The sequence below is a fragment of the Mesoplodon bidens genome (assembly GCF_964165515.1).
Source record: "Mesoplodon bidens genome assembly, chromosome: 13".
In the NCBI taxonomy this organism is placed as follows: domain Eukaryota; kingdom Metazoa; phylum Chordata; class Mammalia; order Artiodactyla; family Ziphiidae; genus Mesoplodon; species Mesoplodon bidens.
Genome location: NC_138169.1, coordinates 73,979,995 through 74,004,242, shown reverse-complemented (window position 1 = coordinate 74,004,242; position 24,248 = coordinate 73,979,995). Strand labels below are relative to the sequence as shown.

Here is a 24,248-nt window from a genome sequence, read left to right as displayed (position 1 = left end):
CTCCTGCCTTCTGAAAGTGGTTGCCTTCTGAGCTGGATAATACATAGACTGAGATCAGCAGTGTTACAATTGCCATGAGGTCAAATGAGATAAACAAGAATGCAAATATAAAGCAAGTATAACAAGTTTTTATTGGGACTGCAGAGCCTGCATAAGGGTCTTAATGGTAAAGGTCAACAAAGCAGGTCAGGCTCCAGGCTCCGTGTGGCTCCAGTCAAGAAAGGGAGGAGCCACAGAGCACCATCCCTCGTGGAGCAGGGAGGGAGAGCAGGCTTGGTTTGATCCAGGATTCGGTTTCTTCCCTGCTGGGCCAAAGCCAAACACCTGGCGGGTCTTGGTCAGGATGGCACGTGGACATTGGTTTCCAGCCAGAGGGGTTCATGGCTGTGATTTAGGCTTTATAATCATGTTAAATTAAAGAGGAAGTGGCACTATGCTTCCTACACATAGTCCTAGTATGGTATCATCTTTACAGCCTCCTGACAAGAACCATGCCTTCTTAGCATGATCTTAAAAAGAGTTACTGCTGATACTATTGAACTACAGGAGTTAGAGTACTTTAGTTATTTGTGTATAATACCTTACTCCAGAAAGTAATGCTTTTTCAGACTCCTATAACATAGAATGACTTAAAAGGAGAGAAGAAGAAACTAGAATATAAAACGTTTCTCCATTCCTCTGAGTAATTCATAGCATTTTCAATTTGGGGTAAGATCGTGAAGAGTCTTAAGGGAAAATGCTGAGCATCTCAGCCAGTTGCCTCTGACCACAAACCCCTCCCTAGGGGAACCACAGATCTCCTTGAGTGTGCAGGAAAACCATAGTCATTTTCTGTGTGTGCCATAAGGCAAGAAATGTAGGCATGCAAACTTACCTGTATCTTCTCTTCATCCTAGCGGTACCCAAAATGACGCTGCTGTTTATCAAATCTCTGCTAAAAACTGTTTGGGGATGATCTGCTGCTCTGCAGTGAAGATCCATTGAAGTGCATCTTCAATCCACGGAAGTGGAGTGTCCATCAGAGAATCAACAGCTCTCTCTTAACCCGAAAGATGACAGGAACACAGTTTGCAAACATGAGACCTATGAGCAGGAAAGCACACATCAAATTGATGAGAAAGAGCATCCTATAAGGAAGAAGAAAGCATTGCCTCGGGTCCTCCCGCATCAGCTGACTCCCCCTCCTCCAAATTCAATGGTGCATGTTCACTCCAGCTATTGGCTGATAATGACCTTGGTATATCCAGTTCTGAAAATCCCTTGGATGTTAAAGACATGAGGCAAACTGAAGAGGCTTGTGATCCCGATAACACAGAGGACATTGCAGAGGGGTTGCTTTGTTCTAATTCAAGTAATATTCCCGATAAACAAGATGTGTGTGGCCACAGGACAGTGCATTCCAAACGATCAAGGTTAATGGATGATGCCTTAGACACTAATGGCCCTAATGAAGAAGTCTTAAACTCTAGTCATCAAAATCCCAAAGTACAGAAATGCATCAGCTTTAGCCTACCGCTGATGGAGGCAGCCTCATCCACTTCCCCAGGTGACAGGGCCACGAGCAACAAGCCAGTCAGCCGCCCGGCTTCCAGCATAGACGTTGACAGTGATTATGAACTTTGCTCAGAGGTAACCCTAACCTACACCGAGGAGTTTTCAGACAATGACCTGGAGTATCTGGAATGTTCCGACGTCATGACAGATCACTCTAATGCAATTTGGCAAAGGGACCTGCAGGGGACTGAGCGTGTTTTTTTATTAGAAAGCGATGACGAAGAGATGGAATTCAGTGAGTGTCGCCTGGGTGGGTGTGAGCATTTCCTCAGTGAAATGGGTTGTGAGCCTCTGGTGTCGGGTGACACCGGGCCTATGGATGCCACTGCTGGCCTCTGTGGTTATCACTCACCATCCCAAAAAGTGGAGGTATGGGGCAGCCTAGCCTCCATGCACGGTGCCTCATCCCTGCAAACTGGGATGACCCTGCCTGTGGGACCTCACCAGGATGGAGCGTCTGTGGTGACAGACCAGGGGAGATACAAACCACCCACTGCTCCTGAAGCTGCTGAAGATGGCTATCCAGGAATTCAAGGGGAAACCAGAGACAGCCACCAGGCAGGAAAGGAATTTGCCAGTGACCATCTGCTAAACATGGATAAAGCAGTAACAGAGAGAGAGAGGAAGCACTTATCTGGTGCGTTAGGAAAATCAGGGATGAACCAGTGTTTGGAGACTGTGGCTGAGAAAAGAGTAGGGGGAAAAGACTTATGGAGCCGGAGGGGCTCAGAGAAACCTGCCAGGGCGAGGCGACCGGGGATGAAGGGAAAAGCCAAGAAGCTGAACCCCAACCTGGAAGAAAGGGCAACAGAAGCCTCCCTGAATCGCCTGTATCCCAGAGGACCTGTTAAGCACCCACCAACCCCAAGTGACAAAAGAGAGAGTTCCCATGCCAAAGCAGAAGCGACTGATTTGAATTCCCAGTTCCATGCAGGAGGCTGTGCCATTTCAACCCAAGCAGAGCAAGAAGCAAAAATCCTGCAGACTCCACCAGGCTCACTCTCCAAAGAAGGGAACTTGGACTTGCAGGCAGAAGGGGTGTGGGTTACAAACGTACTTGAAACAAGCAGCGTTCCAGACTGGAGCGATCATCCTCAGGTAAGACTCCTCTTTTAAAAAATTATAAGCTCAAATGTATTTGTGCGTGTGCACGTGTGTGTGTGTCCCTTCCCTTCACATTCACCATTGCTGTTCCACAATGTACAGCAAAATGGTTCTTCCAGTACCATCAGGGTACTTGTGAATGACAGGGGCTGCTGCTGGGAAGGAAATCTGGTTTTGAAAAAAGGCCCAGATAAACCCTAAGCCATCCTAATTATAGCAAAAGACAGATAGAAGTAAGAGGCACTCACAGGATTCTGGACAGCTGGAAAAAGAAATCTGATATTTTGTCTACTGCATGTGTTTTACCAGGCAATGTCACTATTTAGAAAGTTTTTAAGCAAATGTTTTGGGTGTAGCTTGTAAAAAAAAAAAACCAAAACATTCTTTTTAGTAATGTTTCGGGACAGTTTGAAAACTGGTAAGTGCTGGCTTTTATCAGAATTCATAGTATGAATGAAAGATTTCTGTGTGTCTAAATGACTTGCAGAATTCACTTGATGCTGGAGAAAGGAGATAAAGTAGATTTTGCTGTGCTCAAAAATCAAAGTAGATTTTTGAGTGAATGTCTGTTTTATTTTATTTTTCTTAGACCACAAAGTACTAAAGAGGCTAAGAAATCACAGCAGGAAGCAAAAAAAAAGTTTTACTCTATTACTGATTTGGGGGTGTCTTTGAAGAAGATGCAATTGAATTAATGGGAATAATTAATGTACAAATATGTTATGCTTGATATATGAACTTATTATATTTATAATTTTAAAGGGTTCCAAATGGGCTTTGAACTGATGCTATGCTATGACCAAGATTTGGTTTTTGGAAATAAGTACCTAAGAAAAGTTATTTATCAATTATTTTTACTCAGCCTCTGTTCTCCCTTCTCCCAACTTTGTGGTTGGGACCTACCTAGTATTGTTTTTATAGAAGACTAGATATACTCCAAAGAAAATTAAGTATTCCCAAATGCATTCAAAGTTATTGAACTCCCTTTGTGAAAAAGTAAAAATTTAATATATTGATTTCTAAAGACCCAGTCATAAAATAGCCTAAAAATCTCCAGATCCAAGGTAGTTTTTTCCTAAGCAAATTGTTCTGTTCCACTTGCCAAATTAGCCATATAAAGGTCACATTTATACTTTACTTCTTTGAAGGAGTGCCAGCTTTATCCTTTTTGGTTGTTTAACACACCAATGACCACAGATTCATGCCTAAGAGGAGTTTATAGAGGTGGTTTGGCCAAAAAGTAATACAAAATTAAGTTATAATGTAAAATTTTCCATGTCAATAAATATAGCATTTCCCTTTCTACTCATAAAATGCTCTTCCTGACTCAGCTAAGTGCCTTTTCACAGTCGTTTATCCATGTTGAGCATTTCACTGGGCAAATTACTTCAATTATTAAAGGTTGTGTGTGGAGCAAGGGGAAGGGGGGAGCAAAGTGGCCCCCAAAAAGTAAGTGAAAGAGAGGGGGCTATTGACAATGTTAGTTTTAGACCCATCGCTGTGGGAGGCAATGCCTAGCTCCCTCAGCTGCCAGAAGTTGAGAGGCGCTCAAGGAAGGAGCCCCCTTTGTCATCCTGAATTCTGAGATGGAGAGCCCTGGGGACCAGGAAGCTCACTTGTTTCCTGGCAACGCAGTGAAATAGAATGGACGGTCCCTGGGACACTCTTGTCTCTGCCAAACTTCTAATGGGACTCTTGCTCACACAGTCACACATTCATGGATGCACACCCACCTTACCAGCTATCAGCTCAAGGTCCCATCTGTGGTTTCACACATGACCAAGGAGATTATCTCAGGACACTGGACATGAATTTTTAGAAAGCTTGCATTCTGCAGGTAGAGGGGCCATTTTTCACTCTGCTGTTCTCAGTAGCAGAGTCGACCTCTCACTCAAGGGACAATGTGAGTAGAAGCTATATATTAAATAGTTCTGTGTAGCCCCAAGTTAGAAATAGGATCTCTGTACCTGTGGCATTTACTGACCCTTAACTAAAGTAGGAACGTTCTGCCACAGGTATAGTGGCATAGTGAGTGAAGATTTCTTTTACCCATGCAAAAAGTTACTCTCTAACTGTAGGAGATGTCTGTATTTCTTACACATGTACACAGCATAGCCACATTTACAGGAAATGGCTAAATATCATTGCAAATGTGACACCAAAGCATTAGGGGGTCTTTGGGGACTAAATCAAATTTTTTATAGTATTGCTAAAAAAAAAAAAAACAGCCCAAGATTGGTGAATCTTTCCATAACTAAGTCAAAAGACATTTAAAATATTTATTCTCAGACATCTGAGGCTCGTGGGAACTTAAAATTTGAAATGGTTAAAAATCCTTGGCTGAAGGTAATATTAATAAATTTGCCCTCTCCTGACTCTTGCCTGATTCACTTACCTTGAAGGTGACTAGCAGTAGAAACAGTGACCAGCATCTTATCTTTTAGTATTTTCGCTTCATCTTTGTATTGCTTTTAGCATTCTGAGAAACATTCCATATCTCTAATTCTACGTTACAAGAACAAGGCAAACGTGTAGACTAAACTGAACCCAGGAGTCCTTACTTGCTGTCTTCCTTTCCCACTCTAACAAGGCAAAGCCATCTTGTTCTGATTTGTCTTGAGATAGTACTTACCCAGGCTAAGACTGGAAAGCCCCCAGTTGCTCTACATTTATGGAAGATTCCTAAATTAATCCCAGTTTGGGAGTGGAAAACAGAAAGGGTACCCCAGGCTAACTTGAATCATCTTCAAGGGTCACACTGCCCATCCTTCACCTTTGTTCTGATCTTGCTTTCTTTTTTTTTTTTTTTTTTTTTTGCGGTATGCGGGCCTCTCACTGTTGTGGCCTCTCCCATTGTGGAGCACAGGCTCCGGGCGCACAGGCTCAGCCACAGCATGTGGGATCCTCCCAGACCAGGGCACGAACCCGTGTCCCCTGCATCGGCAGGCGGACTCTCAACCACTGCGCCACCAGGGAAGCCCTGATCTTGCTTTCTTGATCCAACTCAGAGGCAGGGCCGGCTAGTCTGCCTCTCTTAAGTTTCCCTGGAGCCACACTGGGGTACGATCATCCTCACTCTTAAATCAGAAGTACTGTGTCTGTCCTTCTGCTTAGCTGCCCAGCTTCACCCCAGAGAGATTTGCATTGCTCTTTGGGATCATGGGAACTCAAGTGTACGGTATAGAAATGTATTCTTAGGTTCTGATAGCTAAGAATCTTCCTGACCAGGAATCAGCACTAAGCATAAGGGGTGAGCTCCATGATGGTAGTGAGTTTGGTCACTGTTTTGTTCACTGAAATGTCCCAAGTCCTTGGAATTGTACTGGTCACATAATAGGCACTCAATAATTGAATGAGTAAATAGCCATACGGTACTAGATAACTAGACTGAGTCCTCTCCCTTTTTTTCTTGATGAGTCTGGCTAAAGGTTTGTCAATTTTGTTTATCTTCTCAAAGAACCAGCTTTTAGTTTCACTAATCTTGGCTATTGTTTTCTTCATCTCTATTTCATTTATTTCTGCTCTGATCTTTATGATTTCTTTCCTTTTACTAACTTCAGGTTTTGTTTGTTCTTCTTTCTCTAGTTGCTTTAGGTGTAAGGTTAGGTTGTTTATTTGAGATTGTTTCCTGGGGTAAGATTGTATTGCTATAAACTTCCCTCTTAGAACTGCTTTTGCTGCGAATTCCAGGTATAGTCATGTATGATTCTAATAATCATTGGTCTCAACTACCTTATGGCCTTCATTGTCAGAAGTACATTCCTTGGTTCCCCTCACATACCACCTTTCCACTAGGAAATTGCTACCCATTGCTCTTCTGGCCCTGGGGATGGGTTGGTTTATGCTAAACTGTCCACACTTTGTATTTGGCTTCCTTGTGAATGCTGGTAATTCAGATACAACCTTGGTCTTGTCCATGCCTTATCAGCTCTCTCAAATTGCTACCTAGGTCCAGGAAGATCTTACCACATCCCCCTAGCATTCAAGACCTTCCACAATATTGCTTCTATTTACCTCTGAGAGGCAAAGCAGACGTACACACTGGCTACCTTATCTGGAAAAGGAAGACTTTTCTCAGGATGTGTTTTTTCCATCTTCTGGTCTGGAACGCCGTCACTCAGCTTGTTGCTAGCTCAGTTCACCTAGTCCTTCAAGGCCAAGGTGTAGGCCCTTCAAATTGTACTTCCCCTGAAGCACTTTCCTCATCCCTAACTATGATTTCTCCTTCCAGAGAAACAGCATTCTTGTCCTCATTCTTTGTATAGTGTGGTGAGCTCTGGACCTGAGTTTGGTTCCTGCCCTACTGCTTTCTGACTCTGTGCCCTGGGAAAAACTACTTAAGCTCTCCCAGCCCCAGTTTCCTCATCTAAAACAAAATAATAATAATAACAATAATAATAACAACCACCACCGCCTCACAGAGTGTTGTATGGATTAAAGCCTTGCATTAAATGCTCAGCACAGTACGTATTATGCAGTTAACATTTAATAAGTATTTTCATTTTTTAATTTATTATTTACCTTCTTAATCCATATGTCCCTTCTCCCCATATCAGCCTCCTCTTGGCTGGCTACAAGACGATTTAATACCTTTTTGTAATTGAAATTTTTAATGAGATATTGTACGTGCACATATAGTTGTAAGAAATGAGACAGAGAGAGTGCTGTACCCTGTGCCCAGCTTCCCCCCATGGTAACATTTGGCAAAACTATAGCATAATTTTCACAACCAAGACATTGACATTGATACCATCTGTTGATATTATTCAGATTTTCCCAGTTTTACTTGTGCTTCTGTATGTGTGTGTGTGTGTGTGTGTGTGTGTGTGTGTGTGTAGTAAGATCTATAGAAATGTGTCACTTATGTAGGCTCATGTGATAAATGTGGTTAGGAAAGTTCATTTAAGTGCAGCCGAGTAGCTAGGCAGGCAGTGTAATAACACGGTATATGGCAGCTTGAAATGTGCATGGCCACCCAGTGACAGGCAGGGCACATAGTAGGTCTCCAGTAAAATTCTTTTAAAGCATAGGAAAATATAAGCTGATAATCTAAACCTTCTTGCAATATAGTTTTCATATCTGAGACAGAACAATCTGAGATTCAAATTCATCTGCATAATAAAGTGCATCACCCCAAATAACAACTGTTAGCACTGACTCAGGAAGGCGGATAAGCCAGCTCTCTGCCGATGATGGGAGGGGCCGAAGTTTGTAATTACTCATCTCTCAGAAGGTGGCAGTCACGCCTCTTGTCAGCACTACTCCACGGCTGACCCAGGGAGTAACACAAACATTTGTTTTGTTTTTAATCACAAAGCCCACAGTGCCACCTCTGCCTAAACCCATTACCATCCTGGACCTGCATGATCACTGCTCACTGCAGGCGTTGTACTCAGTCAGTATTAAATAATCAACGGCCATCATCAAAAAATCTGCAAACAATAAATGCTGGGGAGGGTTGGAGAAAAAGGAACCCTCCTGCACTGTTGGTGGGAATGTGAATTGACACAGCCATATGGAGAACAGTATGGAGGTTCCTTAAAAAACTAAAAATAGAACTACCATACGGCCCAGCAATCGCACTACTGGGCATATACCCAGAGAAAACCATAATTCAAAATTCAAAATTCAAAAACATGCACCCCAATGTTCAGTGCAGCACTATGTACAATAGCCAGGACATGGAAGCCACCTAAATGCCCATCGACAGATGGATAAAGAAGATGTGGCACATATATACAGTGGAGTATTACTCAGCCATAAAAAGAAACAAAATTGAGTTATTTGTAGTGAGGTGGATAGACCTAGAGTCTGTCATACAGAGTGAAGTAAGTCAGAAAGAGAAAAACAAATACTGTATGCTGACACATATATATGGAATCTAAAAAAAAAAAAAATGTCATGAAGAACCTAGGGCCAGGACACAAATAAAGAGGCAGGCCTACTAGAGAATGGACTTGAGGACATGGGGAGTGGGAAGGGTAAGCTGTGACAAAGTGAGAGAGTGGCATGGACATATATACACTACCAAATGTAAAATAGATAGCTAGTGGGAAGCAGCCGCATAGCACAGGGAGATCAGCTGGGTGCTTTGTGATCACCTAGAGGGGTGGGATAGGGAGGATGGGAGGGAGAGAGACGCAAGAGGGAGGGGATATGGGGATATATGTATATGTATAGCTGATTCACTTTGTTATACAGCAGAAAGGAACACACCATTGTTAAGCAATTATACTCCAATAACGATGTTAAAAAAAAAAATCAACGAAGCTCGTTAGTACCTACAGCCTTGCTACTCACCTTGTGGTCTGCAGACCAGCTTGGCAAAATGCAAAATCTCAAGCCCCGCCCCAGTCTTGCTGAATCCGAATTTGCAATTTTGGCCCAATTCTTAGGAGATTTGTATGCACACTAAAGTTCCAAAAGTCCTGGTCTGCAAGAAGAGATCTTTCCCACTGAGACCCTAAGGCAATGGCCTCAACCCTTCTGTACCTGGGATCACCTGGGACCTTAAACCATTCTGATGCCTGAGTACTGCCCCCGTCCCTGACTCCCCCTACAAGATTCTGATGTAATTTGTCTGCAGTGTGGCTTGGGCACTGAGGGTTTTAAAAGCTCCCAAATGATTCTCGGAGCCTCTAAGATTGAGAATCTTAGCTGTGCTTTAGAACCATCCCTGGTTTTCTAAATATACAGGTGCCCAAGCCCCACCCCCAGAGGTCCTGATTTTGGTGGTTCTAAGGCCCTCAGGGAGTGGAATGCAAGTGTCACCCTGGGGGTTCCAGGTCCCACACCGGCAGAGCAGGGCCACCTTTCCTGAGAGGTTGTACCCCTCATGAAAGCGCTCCCTCAAGGACACTGGAGCCCCTTGCACCTGATTTTCCACAATCTTAGCCAAGGAACAAAGTGCCAGGTTATTCAATACTACCTTTCAAATCAAGGTAGTGGGCACTCTCCACATGTAAGTTGTTTCTGCTCTGGTGCAGTATATGCATTCCTGCAACACCTCACATTCTGCAAAATCACAGCTAAAATATTAGGCCTTCTGGGGAAAATAGTATTCCCCGCAGGTTACTTCATAAACAGGCCATTTAAAAACTAGAGACAAAAGCAAAAAATGAATGCAAGAAGTTCACTTGGACCACCCAGGGAGGCGGCTCAGGTTGGCTGAGGGCCGCCACAGCAGAGATTAAATATACACAAGGTCTTTGAGTGGAAGTGGTGGCAGCCCTTCAGTCAGAGCAGCTGGAGGCTGAGATGCGAAAACAGAAATGGGTCTCTGTGGAGCCGTCTGTGAAGCTGGGCCTGGGAGGTGCCTCTTGAGAGGGAGGAGCACTGGGGCAGGCTTCTTTTTTTTTTTTTTTTTAATTTATTTTTTAATTGAAGTCTAGTTGATTTACAATGTTGTGTTAACTTCTGCTGTACAGCAGAGTGACTCAGTTATACATACATATATGTATATATATATTTTTTCAGATTCCTTCCCATTATAGTTCTTACAAGAGATTGAATATAGTTCCCTGTGCTACACAGTAGGACCTTGCTGTTTATCCATTCTATGTGTAATAGTTGGCATCTCCCAACCCCAGTTCCTCAGTCCATCCCTCCCCCACCCCCCAGGCTTCATTTTTAATTTTATTAAAATATGACTAAAAAGGGTCCCTGCTGCCAATGCAAAAGCTGAGTTAAAGGCTATTCCCTTTCCTGCTCAATATTCTATAGTTTACTCCAGCTATTCAGGGGCCCTTAGCCTAGGAAAAATTGCCCATGAGCCAATGCACCATCTACGTTATACTGATATCATTCCCTAGTAACTGATTTCATCAGGCTACCTCATTACAGAATACGTGTTATAGAGTCCCCCCTGTGCTGCAGGGGCACAAACGCCTCCTGCTCAGGGGCTCCAAGTCCTCAGGGCACTGCCTCCAAGTGGGGGCCGGGATGATTTGCACTGGAATCACCTGCTAAGGTGCTTGTTTGAAGATACAGATCTCTGAATTTTACCTAAGACTTGTTGTAGCTGCACCTTTAATCAGCTCTCTAAGTGATTCTCCTGAGCAGAATTGAAGCCATGGGCTTAACCAGAATGAGACCTAGTGTGAATACTACAACTTGAGGCGTTCCTGTAAAGAATCAAAGGATTTTGGAAACAACGGGAAGATTAGGGCTTGTCAAGTGTAACCCCTTTGGCCCTAAGAGGAAAAAACCTCATGACTTGGGTTTTTCTCTGCTTTCTAGTTGACTTGCTATAAATGCAGCTTGGGCTTCACCTGCCCAGCCACTGAAATAAATACAGATCCTGATTTATTGTAACTAATCCAAAACAGGTGTGCCATCTACAGCTGAGTTTTATTTTGAGGAGTAGGGATGGGACAAGAATTTGGGTGGCAGCAGGAGAGGCTGGTGAGAGGAGGGTCCTTTGGCTGCGAGGATGAGTTTTAGTCCCTGTAGCAAATCTCTCATCACTGCCTTGGGGGGAGCTGCGTGCCAGAGACATGCCTTATTGGTCTTTGTTTTTGCTATGACTGAAAGTGAACTTGCTTCACTGAAAAGGGACCGAAAAATTATTGGGTTAACCAACCACCTATCAATATGAACGCTAAAGCTCTGGTAATCAGAACAGTGCGGTAGTAGCCCCAAACAGATAAACAGATAAACCAAAGTGAGTTGAGAGAACAGAATCAGACCTAAGAATATATTGGAATTTGGTTCAAGATAGAAATAGCCAAGTTTTAAGGAAGAAGCAGAATCTTCAAAGTTGCCACAACTAGCCATCCGTGTGGGGAAAAAAATAAGACCAATGAACCTCAAATAAACTCTAGATGGATCTTTTTTAAAAAATTAATTAATTAATTAATTAATTTTTGGCTGCCTTGGGTCTTTGTTGCTGCACGCGGGCTTTCTTTTGTGGCGAGCGGGGGCTGTTCTTTGTTGCGGTGCGCGGGCTTCTCATCGCAGTGGCTTCTCTTGTTGCGGAGCACGGGCTCTAGGTGCGCGGGCTTCAGTAGTTGTGGCGTGAGGGCTTCGGTAGTTGTGGCTCATGGGCTCTAGAGCGCAGGCTCAGTAGTTCTGGCGCATGGGCTTAGTTGCTCCAAGGCATGTGCGATCTTCCCGGACCAGAGCTCGAACCCGTGTCCCCTGCATTGGCAGGCGGATTCTTAACCACTGTGCCGCCAGGGAAGCCCCAGATGGATCTTTGAGTTAAATATAAAAAACCCAAACTATAAACTACTGGAAAAAGTATTGGAAACTATTTTTATGACCTTGAAAGCCACAAGGTCTTCTTGGGATGTAAAGAACATCAACAACAACAAGAAAAACAAAGAAAAAATGTGACAGTTTTGATTACATCAAATTAAAAATTTTATATAACAAAAAATACTGTAAACAAAATGAAAGTGACGCACCAGGAAAAATATGTCAAACATGTAAGAGACAAAGATTAATTTCCCAGGCATATAAAAAACAAATAGATAAGAAAAGTACCCTGAACAACTGAATTTTAAAAAAGGTAAAAGTAAATAAATATGAAGTTCATAGAAGAGAGAATATAAATGGTTATTAAACATATGAGAAGGTGTACAATCTTGTAATTAGGAAAATATAAATTTAAAAGATGTAACATTTTCACCCATCAGACAGACAAAAGATTTAAAGGATGATAACATCAAGTTATTGAGATTATGGAGAAATGGGTTCATTGCCAGCAAGAATGTAATTTGGTGGTATCTTTTTTAAAATTAATTAATTAATTAATTTTTGCTGTGTTGCGTCTTCGTTTCTGTGCAAGGGCTTTCTCTAGTTGTGGCAAGCGGGGGCCACTCTTCATCGCGGTGCACGGGCTTCTCACTATGGCGGCCTCTCCTGTTGCAGAGCACAGGCTCCAGACACGCAGGCTCAGTAGTTGTGGCTCACGGGCTCAGCCGCTCCGCGGCATGTGGGATCCTCCCAGACCAGGGCTTGAACCCGCGTCCCCTGCATTAGCAGGCAGACTCTCAACCACTGCGCCACCAGGGAAGCCCCATTGGTGGTATCTTTTAACATGAAGAAGGGCAGCAGTGTCACTTTTCGCTATCTACTCTCAAGAAGAGCTTACGCACGGGCCCCAGGAGGCGTGTGTACCATAATATGTTTTGCAGAATTGTTTGTCTAAGGAAATATTTATGCAGAAACAGCTAAATAAAATGTGGCCTGTTCAGATGATGGGCATCTCAAAACATAATATAAAGAGAAAGGTATAGTGCAGCATGATCCATGGAACATGATACCATTTATGCCCTCCAAACTAATCCAGAACAGTGTATGTTCTTATACATACATATATATATACATAAAATTATTTTTTTTAAGTCTGGAAGGATACACACCAAAATGATAATGGTGACCTACTCCAGGGAGGGAAATAGGAATATTGCATTCAGAAGGGTGATTACTAATGTAATATTTTAAAAGGAAACTGTATTCATTTATTACCTGTATTATTGAAAACTAGTGGTTTTTTAAATTTAAATTTAATTTTTTTTTACATCTTTATTGGAGTGTAATTGCTTTACAATGTTGTGTTAGTTTCTGCTGTATAACAAAGTGAATCAGTTATATGTATACATATATCCCCATATTCCCTCCCTCTTGAGCCTCCCACCCTCCCTATCCCACCCCTCTAGGTGGTCACAAAGCACCGAGGTGATCTCCCTGTGCTATGCGGCTGCTTCCCACTAGCTATCGGTTTTACATTTGGTAGTGTATTTATGTCCATGCCACTCTCTCACTTTGTCCCACCTTACCCTTCCCCCTCCCCATGTCCTCAAGTCCATTCCCTGCGTCTGTGTCTTTATCCCTGTCCTGCCCCTAGATTCTTCAGAACCAATTTTTTAAAAATTTCCATATATATGTGTTAGCATACAGTATCTGTTTTTCTCTTTCTGACTTACTTCAATCTGTATGACAGACTCTAGGTCCGTCCACCTCACTACAAATAACTCAATTTTGTTTCTTTTTATGGCTGAGTAATATTCCATTGTATATATGTGCCACATCTTTATCCATTCACCTGTTGATGGACACTTAGGTTGCTTCCATGTCCTGGCTATTGCAAATAGAGCTGCAATAAACACTGTGGTACATGTCTCTTTTTGAATTATGGTTTTCTCAGGGTATATGCCCAGTAGTGGGATTCCTGGGTCATATGGTAGTTCTATTTTTAGTTTTTTAAGGAACCTCCATACTGTTCTCCATAGTGTCTGTATCAATTTACATTCCCACCAACAGTGCAAGAGGGTTCTCTTTTCTCCACACCCTCTCCAGCATTTATTGTTTGTAGATTTTTTGATGATGGCCATTCTGACCTGTGTGAGGTGATACCTCTTTGTGGTTTTGATTTACATTTCTCTAATAATTAGTGATGTTAAGCATCTTTTCATGTGCCTCTTGGCCATCTGTGTGTCTTCTTTGGAGAAATGTCTATTTAGGTCTTCTCCCCATTTTTGGATTGGGTTTTTTTTTTTTTTTGATATTGAGCTGCATGAGCTGCTTGTATATTTTGGAGATTAATCCTTTATCAGTTGCTTCACTTGCAAGTATTTTCTCCCATTCTGAGGGTTGTCTTTTGGTCTTGTTTATGGTTTCCTTTGCTGTGCAAAAGCTTTTAAGTTTCATTAGGTCCCATTTGTTTTTATTTCCATTACTGTAGGAAGTGGGTCAAAAAGGATCTTTCTGTGATATACATCATAGAGTAAAACTAGTGTTTTTGAAAAGGAAAACAGACTGGGGCCTAGGGATCCTCGATTCTAGTCCTGGTTCTGCCAGTGACCAGCTGCACGTCCTTGTGTCATTTCTCCTCCTCTTGAGGCCTCTTTCCTCAGTGTGAACTGAAGGGATTCAACAAGAAGATCTCTATTTCCCAGGCACTAAAGTCCTGTGAGTCCTTAATTCAAAAAAATACCCAAAAAAATATCAGCTACCAAAAAAAAAAAATCAAATCAAATGGAAGGAAATGTGGATCTCAAGGTGAGGAAAGTCTAAGCATAAAGGGAAAGAAAAATGGATAAATCTGACAATGTTTGCGGTAATTAGGTTTAGATGAGTTCATGAGGGTGGACGCCCCCCCACAGTGGGATTAGTGATATTATAAGAAAAAGAGGAGAGACCATGGGGAGGCAGCTGTACTCTATGCATGCCAGAAAGAGAGCTCTCACCAGGAACCAAGTTGGTTCTCCAGATCTATGAGAAATAAAATTCTGGTGTTTATATATTTACAATGGAATATTACTCAGCCATAAAACGAAACGAAATTGAGTTATTTGTAGTCAGGTGGATGGACCTAGAGTCTGTCATACAGAGTGAAGTAAGTCAGAAAGAGAAAAACAAATACCGTATGCTAACACATATATATGGAATCTAAGAAAAAAAATAAAAGGTCATGAAGAACCTAGGGGCAGGACAGGAATAAAGACGCAGACTTACTAGAGAATGGACTTGAGGATACAGGGAGGGGGAAGGGTAAGATGGGACAAATTGAGGGAGTGGCATGAACATATATACACTACCAAATGTAAAACCGATAGCTAGTGGGAAGCAGCTGCGTAGCACCGGGAGATCACCTCGGTGCTTTGTGACCACCTAGTGGGGCAGGATAGGGAGGGTGGGAGGGAGGGAGATGCAAGAGGGAAGAGATATGGGGACATATGTATATGTATAACTGATTCACTTTGTTATAAAGCAGAAACTAACACACCATTGTAAAGCAATTATACTCCAATAAAGATGTTAAAAAAAAAATTCTGGTGTTTAAGCCACCCAGTCTATGGTATTTTGTTAGAGCAGTCTAAGCTGACTAAGATATAAAGTCACCCTCAGAATTCATAGCCCCAGGTAATTTGGAGCCATTTGGTGCACTAATGTTGTAAATTACTAACGATCATCCCATTAGTTTAAAATAGCTTCTAGGGCTTCCCTGGTGGCGCAGTGGTTGAGAGTCCGCCTGCCGATGCAGAGGATGCGGGTTCGTGCCCCGGTCTGGGAGGATCCCACATGCTGCGGAGCGGCTAGGCCCGTGAGCCATGGTCGCTGAGCCTGCGCGTCCGGAGCCTGTGCTCCACAATGGGAGAGGCCACAACAGTAAGAGGCCCGCGTACCCCCCCCACCAAAAAAAATAAAATAAAATAGCTTCTATTTGTATCTAATTTATACCAGAGGTTAGTCTATTCACTGGGAAGCTGTGTTCTTATGAATGGTGATATTGATATTTTTGTGTTCATTGCATGGCACGTATATGACACTGTGCTAAGGCATTTTTCTGAAACAGAATTGTTACTTACCAAAACTAAGCCATAAGGAATAAGCCATATCAGTCAGTTGTGTAGTTAAAAGATGACATTGACTTGGAGGTACACTTTTAGATCATCATCTCAGCTTCTATGCTTGGTCAAAAGTTTGCATTGTCTGTGGGGAGAAACCAAAATGTCTCCTCATCCACAAAAATAATCACCCTTTATTGAGTGTCTTCATGTTCCTAGTACTGTATGAATGCCCCGCATTTGCTAGTTCCTTCAATCCTTGTAATGAAAGTGTGAGCCGGCCCACAAAGCTCAAAGATGTTACTTAACAGGAACATGGCACATTTATTTTAAGTGGGAAAAATGGAATTCAGATTCCCTAAGGCAATCAGGTCAACACACCATAAACTAAAGCTGCTGCTGCTACTGCTGAGGGCCACCGAAGTTTGAGAAAAGAGCCAGGATCATTCAGGAAAAGGAACCCCATTAATTGGCTCCAAAATCCAGATTGTTTACAAAATTATCTAATTGTCCCCAAGGCAGATTTGGATTATGCCTGCCCCCTAGCTCCTCAGTCACCTGGGCTTATCTGCCCCCGAGTCACTCCCTCTGCTTAGTCCTACAGCTCTTCATTTAGAGCCTCTCCTGTCCATCACACTGGATTAGATCCACACCATCCTGATTCATCTGCCCTGCTAGACTGTGAATTCCTTGTGGTCAGTGGTGAGCCTTACGGAGCACACAGTACCTGGTCGTTAGAAGAGCTCAATAAATGTTGAATTGAACATTGCCCTGTGATCTGAAAGGCCCATGTACAAAAGGGGATATCAATCCAGCAAGCATGACAAGCACCCCAGAAACATTGTCAACCAAAATAATATGAATAGACTTGAATAGTGATCATTCATTTCAAATGATAGGAAGGTATAAACATGGAAAAGTAGTGTTTTAGTTTACTAGGGTTGCCATCATAAAATACCACAGACTGAATGGTTTAAACAACAGAAATTTATTTTCTCAAAGTTCTGGAGGCTAGAAGGGCAAGGTCAAGGGGTCAGCAGAGCTGGCTAGTTCTCAGGCCTTTCTCCTTGGCTTGAGGTGGCTGCCTTCTCGCTGGGCATTCGTGCGGTCCTCTCTCTGTGGGTGCACGTGTCTGCTGTCTGTCTATATCCTAATCTCCTCTTATAATGACACCAGTCATATTGGATTAAAGGCCACTCTAATGACCTTACTTTACCTTATTCACCTCTTTAAAGGCCCCATTTCCAAATACAGTCACATTCTGAGCTTCAACACATGAATTTGGGCATGGGGAAATAATTCAGCCTCTAACACATAGTTTCTAAATCTATCACTGACCATTTTGGGGCACAAGTCACTCAGAATTAGGATCTGGAAAGTCAGCATTTTAACTACCTCAAAACTCTGGGAAAATTTCACCATTCTGGAAAAGCAAACACGCCCCAATTTCTTCTCCTTGTGGAATGAGGATGCTGGCCAAGGGACCACCCAGCAGATTGCCCAGGTTCCGTTGACAGTGTGGTAGTCAGAACAGTGCCCCCGAAAGATTAGGTCCATGCCCTAGTCCCCAGAACCCGTGGATATGTTACCTTACATGGCAAAAGGGACTTCACAAATGTGAATAAGTTAAAGGTTTTGAGATGGGGGACTACCCTGGATTTCCCAGGGGTCCAAATGTAATCACAGAAGTCCTTGTGAGAGAAGGAGGGAGAAGAGAGTCAGAGAGAGATTGGAAGATGCTGTGCTGCTGGCTTTGAAGATGGAGGAAGGGGCCATGAGCCAAGGAAAGCGGGCAGCCTATAGAAGCTGGAAAAGGCAAGGGATTTCTTCTCTGGAGCTTCCAGAAGGAATGCAGCCCTGCCGATAACTTGATTTTAGCCCAGTGAGATCCATGTCTGACTTCTGACTTCCAGAACTGTAAGATAATAAATTCATATCTTTTTAAGTGACTAAGTTTGTGGTAATTAGTTACAGCAGCCACAAAAAACTAATGCAGACAGAAAGGATAATTTTTAAAACAAAGCACCTCAGAGCAAGCTAGGATATTCCTTAGGTTTTTACTTCAGACATCAGAGAAGGAGCCCATTTATGACACAGACGATGCAAATTCTAGTTGTCTTTGGCTTCAAAATCTGACACGGAAGAGAAAACAAGAAAAATGGTAATTCTACCCAGAACGAGGCCAGCTTCATTTAAAGTAAGTATGTTGGGGCTTCCCTGGTGGCGCAGTGGTTGAGAGTCCGCCTGCCGATGCAGGGGACACGGGTTTGTGCCCCGGTGTGGGAAGATCCCACATGCCACGGGGCGGCTGGGCCCGTGAGCCATGGCTGCTGAGCCTGCGCATCCGGAGCCTATGCTCCGCAACGGGAGAGGCCACAACAGTGAGAGGCCCGCGTATCGCAAAAAAAAAATAAATAAAAATAAATAAATAAAGTAAGTATGTTGGGAATTCCCTGGCGGTCCAGTGGTTAGGACTCGGCACTTCCACTGCAGGGGCCCGGGGTCTGATCCCTGGTCGGGGAACTAGGATCCCACAAGCTGCGCGGCCAAAAAAATAATAACAATAAAATACAAATAAATAAATAAAGTATAACATTTTGGAACTCAGGGAGCCTCAGTGAGAAAGGACAGAGTCATGGACTCCACATCTAATCCACTCTAGAATTAGGATGCCTAGAATGTCTCCGTCTCCACACTGGTGTCCAGAGGAGCTCCTGGCCTGAGAATGCCTGTGAAGTGGCTGGACTCCAGGAGAAAGCGTCCTGGGAAGGTCATGCCCAGAACATACCTTCTGACCGCAGGGCAGTCAGAGAGACTGGGATGGTGCAAAGGAGGCTGGGAAACTCTGAGCAGCCTCTGGTGCAGGGTTTCCCAAACTCGATGCTGCTGACATTTGGGCTGGATAATCCTTTATTATGTGCAGCTGTCCTGTGCATTGTAGGATGTTTAGCAGCGTCTCTGGCCAGTAGCAATCTCTACCCTTCATCTCTTCCGCAGCTGACAACCAAGAATGTCTCCTGGCAGAGCCCAATGTCCCATGGGGGGTGGGGGGGTTGCAACATAAATCACCCCATGTTGATTAGCTCTGGCTAAGTTCTGTACCCTCACCAGTGACAGCTGGGAAAGAAGCTGTTATTTCATCTAAATCAGTGCTGTCCAGTGGAAGTATCATGCAAGCCACATATGTAATTTTGTGTAAGTATGTTCATAAGCTGTGCCACCATTGCCACTATTTAATTCCAGAATATTTTCATCATCCCCCAAAGAAACCCCATACCCATGAATAGTCACTTCCTATACTCCTCTCCACCATCCCTTGGCAAACTCCATTTTCTGTCTCTATAGATTTGCCTATTCTGGACTTTTTATATACAGGCACACCTTGTTTTATTGTGCGTCACTTTATTGTGCTTTGCAGATAATGGTTTTTATTTTATTTTATTTTTTACAAATTGAAGGTTTGTGGCAACCCTGAATTGAGCAAGTCTATTAGCACGATTTTCCCAACAGCAATTGCTTACTTCATGGTTCTGTGTCACATTTTGGTAATTCTTGCAATATTTCAAAGTTTTTCATTATTATTATATTTGTTATGGTGATCTGTGATCAGGGATCTTTGTTGTTACTACTATGAGTCGCTGAAGGCTCAGATGGTAGTTAGCATTTTTTAGCAATGAAGTGTTTTGTTTTTTTAAATTAATTAATTAATTTATTTTTGTCTGCATTGGGTCTTTGTTGCTGCACGCGGGCTTCTCACTGTGGTGGCTTCTCTTGTTGCGGAGCACGGGCTCTAGGCGCACGGGCGTCAGTAGTTGTGGCTCACTGGCTTCAGTAGTTGTGGGTCACGGGCTGTAGAGTGCAGGCTCAGTAGTTGTGGCGCACGGGCTTAGTTGCTCTGCGGCATGTGGGATCTTCCCGGACCAGGGATCGAACCCGTGTCCCCTGCATTGGCAGGCAAATTCTTAACCACTGTGCCACCAGGGAAGCCCTGAAGTCTTTTTGAATTTAGTTATGTGCATTTTTTTTTTAGATATAATGTTACCACACACTTAATAGACAACAGTATAGTGTAAACATAACTTTTATGTGCACTGGGAAACCAAAAATTCATGTGGCTTGCTTTATTGTGATATTTGCTTTATTGCAGTGGTCTGGAACTGAACCCGCAATATCTCTGAGGTCTGTCTGTAAATGGAATCATACAATATGTGATTTTTGTCTGCCTTTTTTCAATTAGCATAATATTCTCAGGCTCATTCATGTTAGAGCATCTATCAATACGTCATTCCGTTTCATGGCTGAATAATATTATGTTATATGGATCTACTATACTTATTTTTGTCCATTCATCGGTTGATAGGCATTTGGGCTGTTTCCACTTTGTAGCTATTATGGATAATGCTGCTATGAACCTTCGTGTACACGTTTTTGTGTGGACATATGTTTTCAATTCTCTTGGGTAAATAGCTAGGAGTAGAATTGCTGGGTAACTCTATGTCTAACCTTTGGGGAAATATCATATACTGTTTTTCAAAGAAGCTGCACCATTTTCCATTCCCACCAGCAGTGTATGTGGGTAAGCCAGGTATGCAATTTTAATTTATTTTGGAAGCCACATTGTTAAAAAAGTTCAAAGACACAGGTGAAATAAACTTTAATATTATATTTTAGTAACTCAGTGTAACCAAAATATTATCTCAACATGCAATCCATATACAAGTTATTAATGGGATATTTAACTTTTTTTTGGTTATAAGTCATCAAAATCTGGTGTGTATTTTACACTCAATTTGTATGCTAACTACTTATTGGAAATACATGATCTGTATTGAGATTTCATGAAATTAACAGTTGAAAGAGTAGATTCACATACCCAAATTGTTCTGAACCTACTTAAATTTTTCCTAACTGAATCAAATGTCGTTAAAAATTTTACATGTAAATTAACTAAAGTTAAATAAAAACTTAAATTCAGTTCCTTAGTTGCACCACGCATGCTTCAGGCGCTCACTAGCCACATATGGCTAAAGTCTTCTGGACTGGACAGCCCAGCTCTAAGTTATTTCTGTTGTAATGGTGATTTTTAAAAAGCACACTGCCCCAGGCCTCAACCTTGGTTTTCTTTTCTCTTCTACAGCTGATCCAGTGACAAGATGTAATTTTCTCTCTCTTTTTTAAAACATAGAATTTCTTTTTTGGAGCAGTTTTAGGTTCACAGCAGAATTGAGGGGAAGGTATTGAGATTTCCCATTTACCCCCTGCCCTCCCCAACTGTTAACATTCCCCACCCAGAGAGGTACATTTGTTACAACTGATGAACCTACACTGACACATGGTTAACACCCAAAGTCCATAGTTGGCTTTAGGGTTCACTCTTGTTGGTGTACATTCAATTGGTTTGGACAAATGTATAATGACATGTAACCACCATCATAGTATGTAATGCTATTTTAAAGGAAAGGGCTGCTTCCTGTATGTCATATACTCCTTGTTGGAACATGTGGCAAACAGCAGTGATTGTCGCCCCCTGAGCCCCTCCAGCCTTCCACCCCTCACCCCATGCAGACCTTGTTGCTAATGACAAGCCCTCACTGAGGTAGCCCCCCACTGCCAGGACCTTCGCGTCCCAGTTGGCATCCTGGCAGCCCTGCAGCTTGTTGGGCAGGCTCCACTGTGTCTCTTGTATCACTCTGAAAACAACATGCCACCCTGCCCCCAAGCCCTCTATCGGGTTGCTATCAAGCTACAGGACAAGAGAGGACACATTCTAGCCGCATTGGAGGTCACAGACCGGGCTGGGGAAATCGGATGTGGAATAGAAAGCTGGGGAGTGGGAGGGGAAGTGGCTTTTCCCTTAAACGTGTTTTTCTCCTGAATTTTCATCCTGAGAAGTCTAAGAGGCTCCTAGTCTGAAGGGGGAGAAACAGCATCACTGGCTCCCCAGAGGCAGGGATTCTACGGCCCAATCCCTCAAGGATTCCTGGGTTTGCATAGGGCAGTGCTTCTCAAACTGTAACACACATGCACATCAGCTGCCGAGCTTGTCTGACAGCAGTTTCTCATTGGGCAGGCCTGGGGAAGGCCTGGGATCATGCATTTCTAACAAACTCCCAGGGATTCCCAGGGACCACACTTAGAGCAGTGAAGGCTGAAGGCTTTCCCCAGAGAGTAGTCAATGTGCCCCGCCCATCCCTTCCACCCTCCTCCTCCATGCTCAGTCGCCCAATCGCTTAGAATAGCTGATGTTTATTGAATGTAAATATGTGCCGGGGGCTGTGCTTTGCTCATTTAATTATCTCAACAATCCAAGGGGATAAATCCTGCTGGTGTTGGGGCTCTGGGTCAGGATGTGGTGCAGCCTGGCTTTGAACAGAGTCGGCAGGATTCCAAGTCCTAATCACAACATTACACAGCTTCCTAATTCCATTTTCGGGCTGAGCCCCTTAACTCTCTTTAGAACTAAAATAAACTCTGATAACGGTGGTTGCCTCTGGGGAAGGGGACTTCGTGAAGGGATAGGAGGAAGACTTATTTGTCACTCTGCACCCTTTCACTGGATACCGTGTGAATTTTGTGCTGTGTATGTAGTACCTGTTCAAATAAATTAGTGATTGGTTTAAAAAATAGATAGTTCAAAAACAATAAGCCCATAGCCTTCCTATTCATAGTTAGAACACACACCAGTAACTGGGTCAGTATCAGACCAGTTCTCAAGGGGATCAGATATTTTCCTCTAAATTGGGCACTGAGCATCATGGCTGAGATGGTGAAGGTTCTATCCTTCCCATCCTCTGAGAATACAGAACAAAGCTGGCTTCGACTCTCACCAGACGATAACTGATACAGTACTTACCACCTGGTTGGCAAGGACTTTTCCAGAGCTGGTAGACTCTATAGGAACAATTCGATGAGTAGATAATATTGGTAAAAACGGTGCTTTTCAAAGTCATAGGTGAGATTCCTTCCCTTCAGACAACTGGGCATGGGTCTGAATTCCACGGTGCTTATCTTTGTTCTTTTGTGATATCACACATTAACGAAGAGGAAAAAAATCATGATGTTAACCAGAAACTGGTTGTACTCAGCCCTCGTGGGTACCCAGATGCGATTCACTAGCCTCACTGCCAGTCCGCTAACCTCAGCTCATTGCTGTGCTCCTGAAAATGTGAATTTCACATATATGGTAATGGAATTCAGGTGAATTACTTTCGAATCCATATAGTGAGTGAATCTAATTGCTAAAAAGAGTTTACAAGAAGAGGCCCTGACCTAACCAGTTTTTACTGAACATATGAAGGTCTAGTGTAATTAGCCATAATGAAGAGTGCCCACAGGAGAGCGTGAATTTGGCTCAGAGGGACACGTTAGGGGAAGGCAAGGTCCAGTTTGGCCGGAAGCTGGTGTATATAGATGAAAATATTAAGAAGGTTGGGGCTGGAGCCTCTGGGGGCCCGTATCACTGACCTACAGAGTGCGAAGAGACCCAGCTCCATGCTGGGCAAATCACAGAATGTTCCTGCTGTGCTCAAAATAGCTTTGGACACCTGCACCCTCCCCCCACCCAAAAAAAACCTCCACTAGCAAAATAACTCATTTGCTTCCCACGTATATACAATAACCACATGATACTTCCCCTGTCCCTCTACCTCTCTTCACGTCACTAACAGAAGGGGTATAGGCACGTGTGTACAACAAGACCCAGAGGCCTCACAAACGGGCGGGAATCAAGCCCAGCTCGCCATTACTATAAGGAAATCACCGCAACTCTCCCATTTTGAGCCACACATATGCGACTGCGGGAAACGTTCACCTGAGTCTGTGCAGGTCCTCCTGCCCTGTTCTGCAGGGTTGTGACATCTGTCCATACACTGTCCTGGTGCTGTTGGTCCACTGAGATCACTGCTGAGAGGTGACCGTTACCCTGGGCCATGCAGCCTCAGGTCTCCTGCTCTTTCTGTGCCACACCAGGGGCCTGATGGCCCGTCTTGGGAGATCCCACGCAGCGCTGTCTGCCGGGGCTCTTGCCGCCTCTCTGGCAGGAGCACTGCCTTTCTCTCCTGGAAGCTGGGAGCAGAGACACACCAGGTGCCTCTTTCCTCTCCTTTGCTCCCAGGCCAGCAGATCTCTCTCTCACCAGGGGAAGTCTGTCTCTGCTCAAAATACTCTGTTCATCCAGCAACTACTGATTGAACGCCCACTCTATGTTAGACCTCTTCCTACGTGCCAGGGATGCAACAGTGAGCCAAGTGAAGTCCCCCGCCCCAACCCAGGGTGCTTACCTTCTAGTGGGGGGAC

General features: G+C 43.4%; 1 protein-coding gene across 1 annotated transcript in view; it reads left to right on the top strand.

Annotated features, from left to right (window-relative positions):
* Nucleotides 1-1,275: 1,275 nt before the first annotated feature.
* Nucleotides 1,276-24,248, top strand: part of ALPK2 (alpha kinase 2) — a gene marked incomplete at its 5' end in the record, with an annotated part of 86,814 nt that continues 63,841 nt past the window's right edge. Inside the window, one exon of the mRNA XM_081252105.1 lies at nucleotides 1,276-2,652. Within this exon, the coding sequence (XP_081108231.1) occupies nucleotides 1,276-2,652 (1,377 nt within the window). The remainder of the gene's footprint in view (nucleotides 2,653-24,248) is intronic.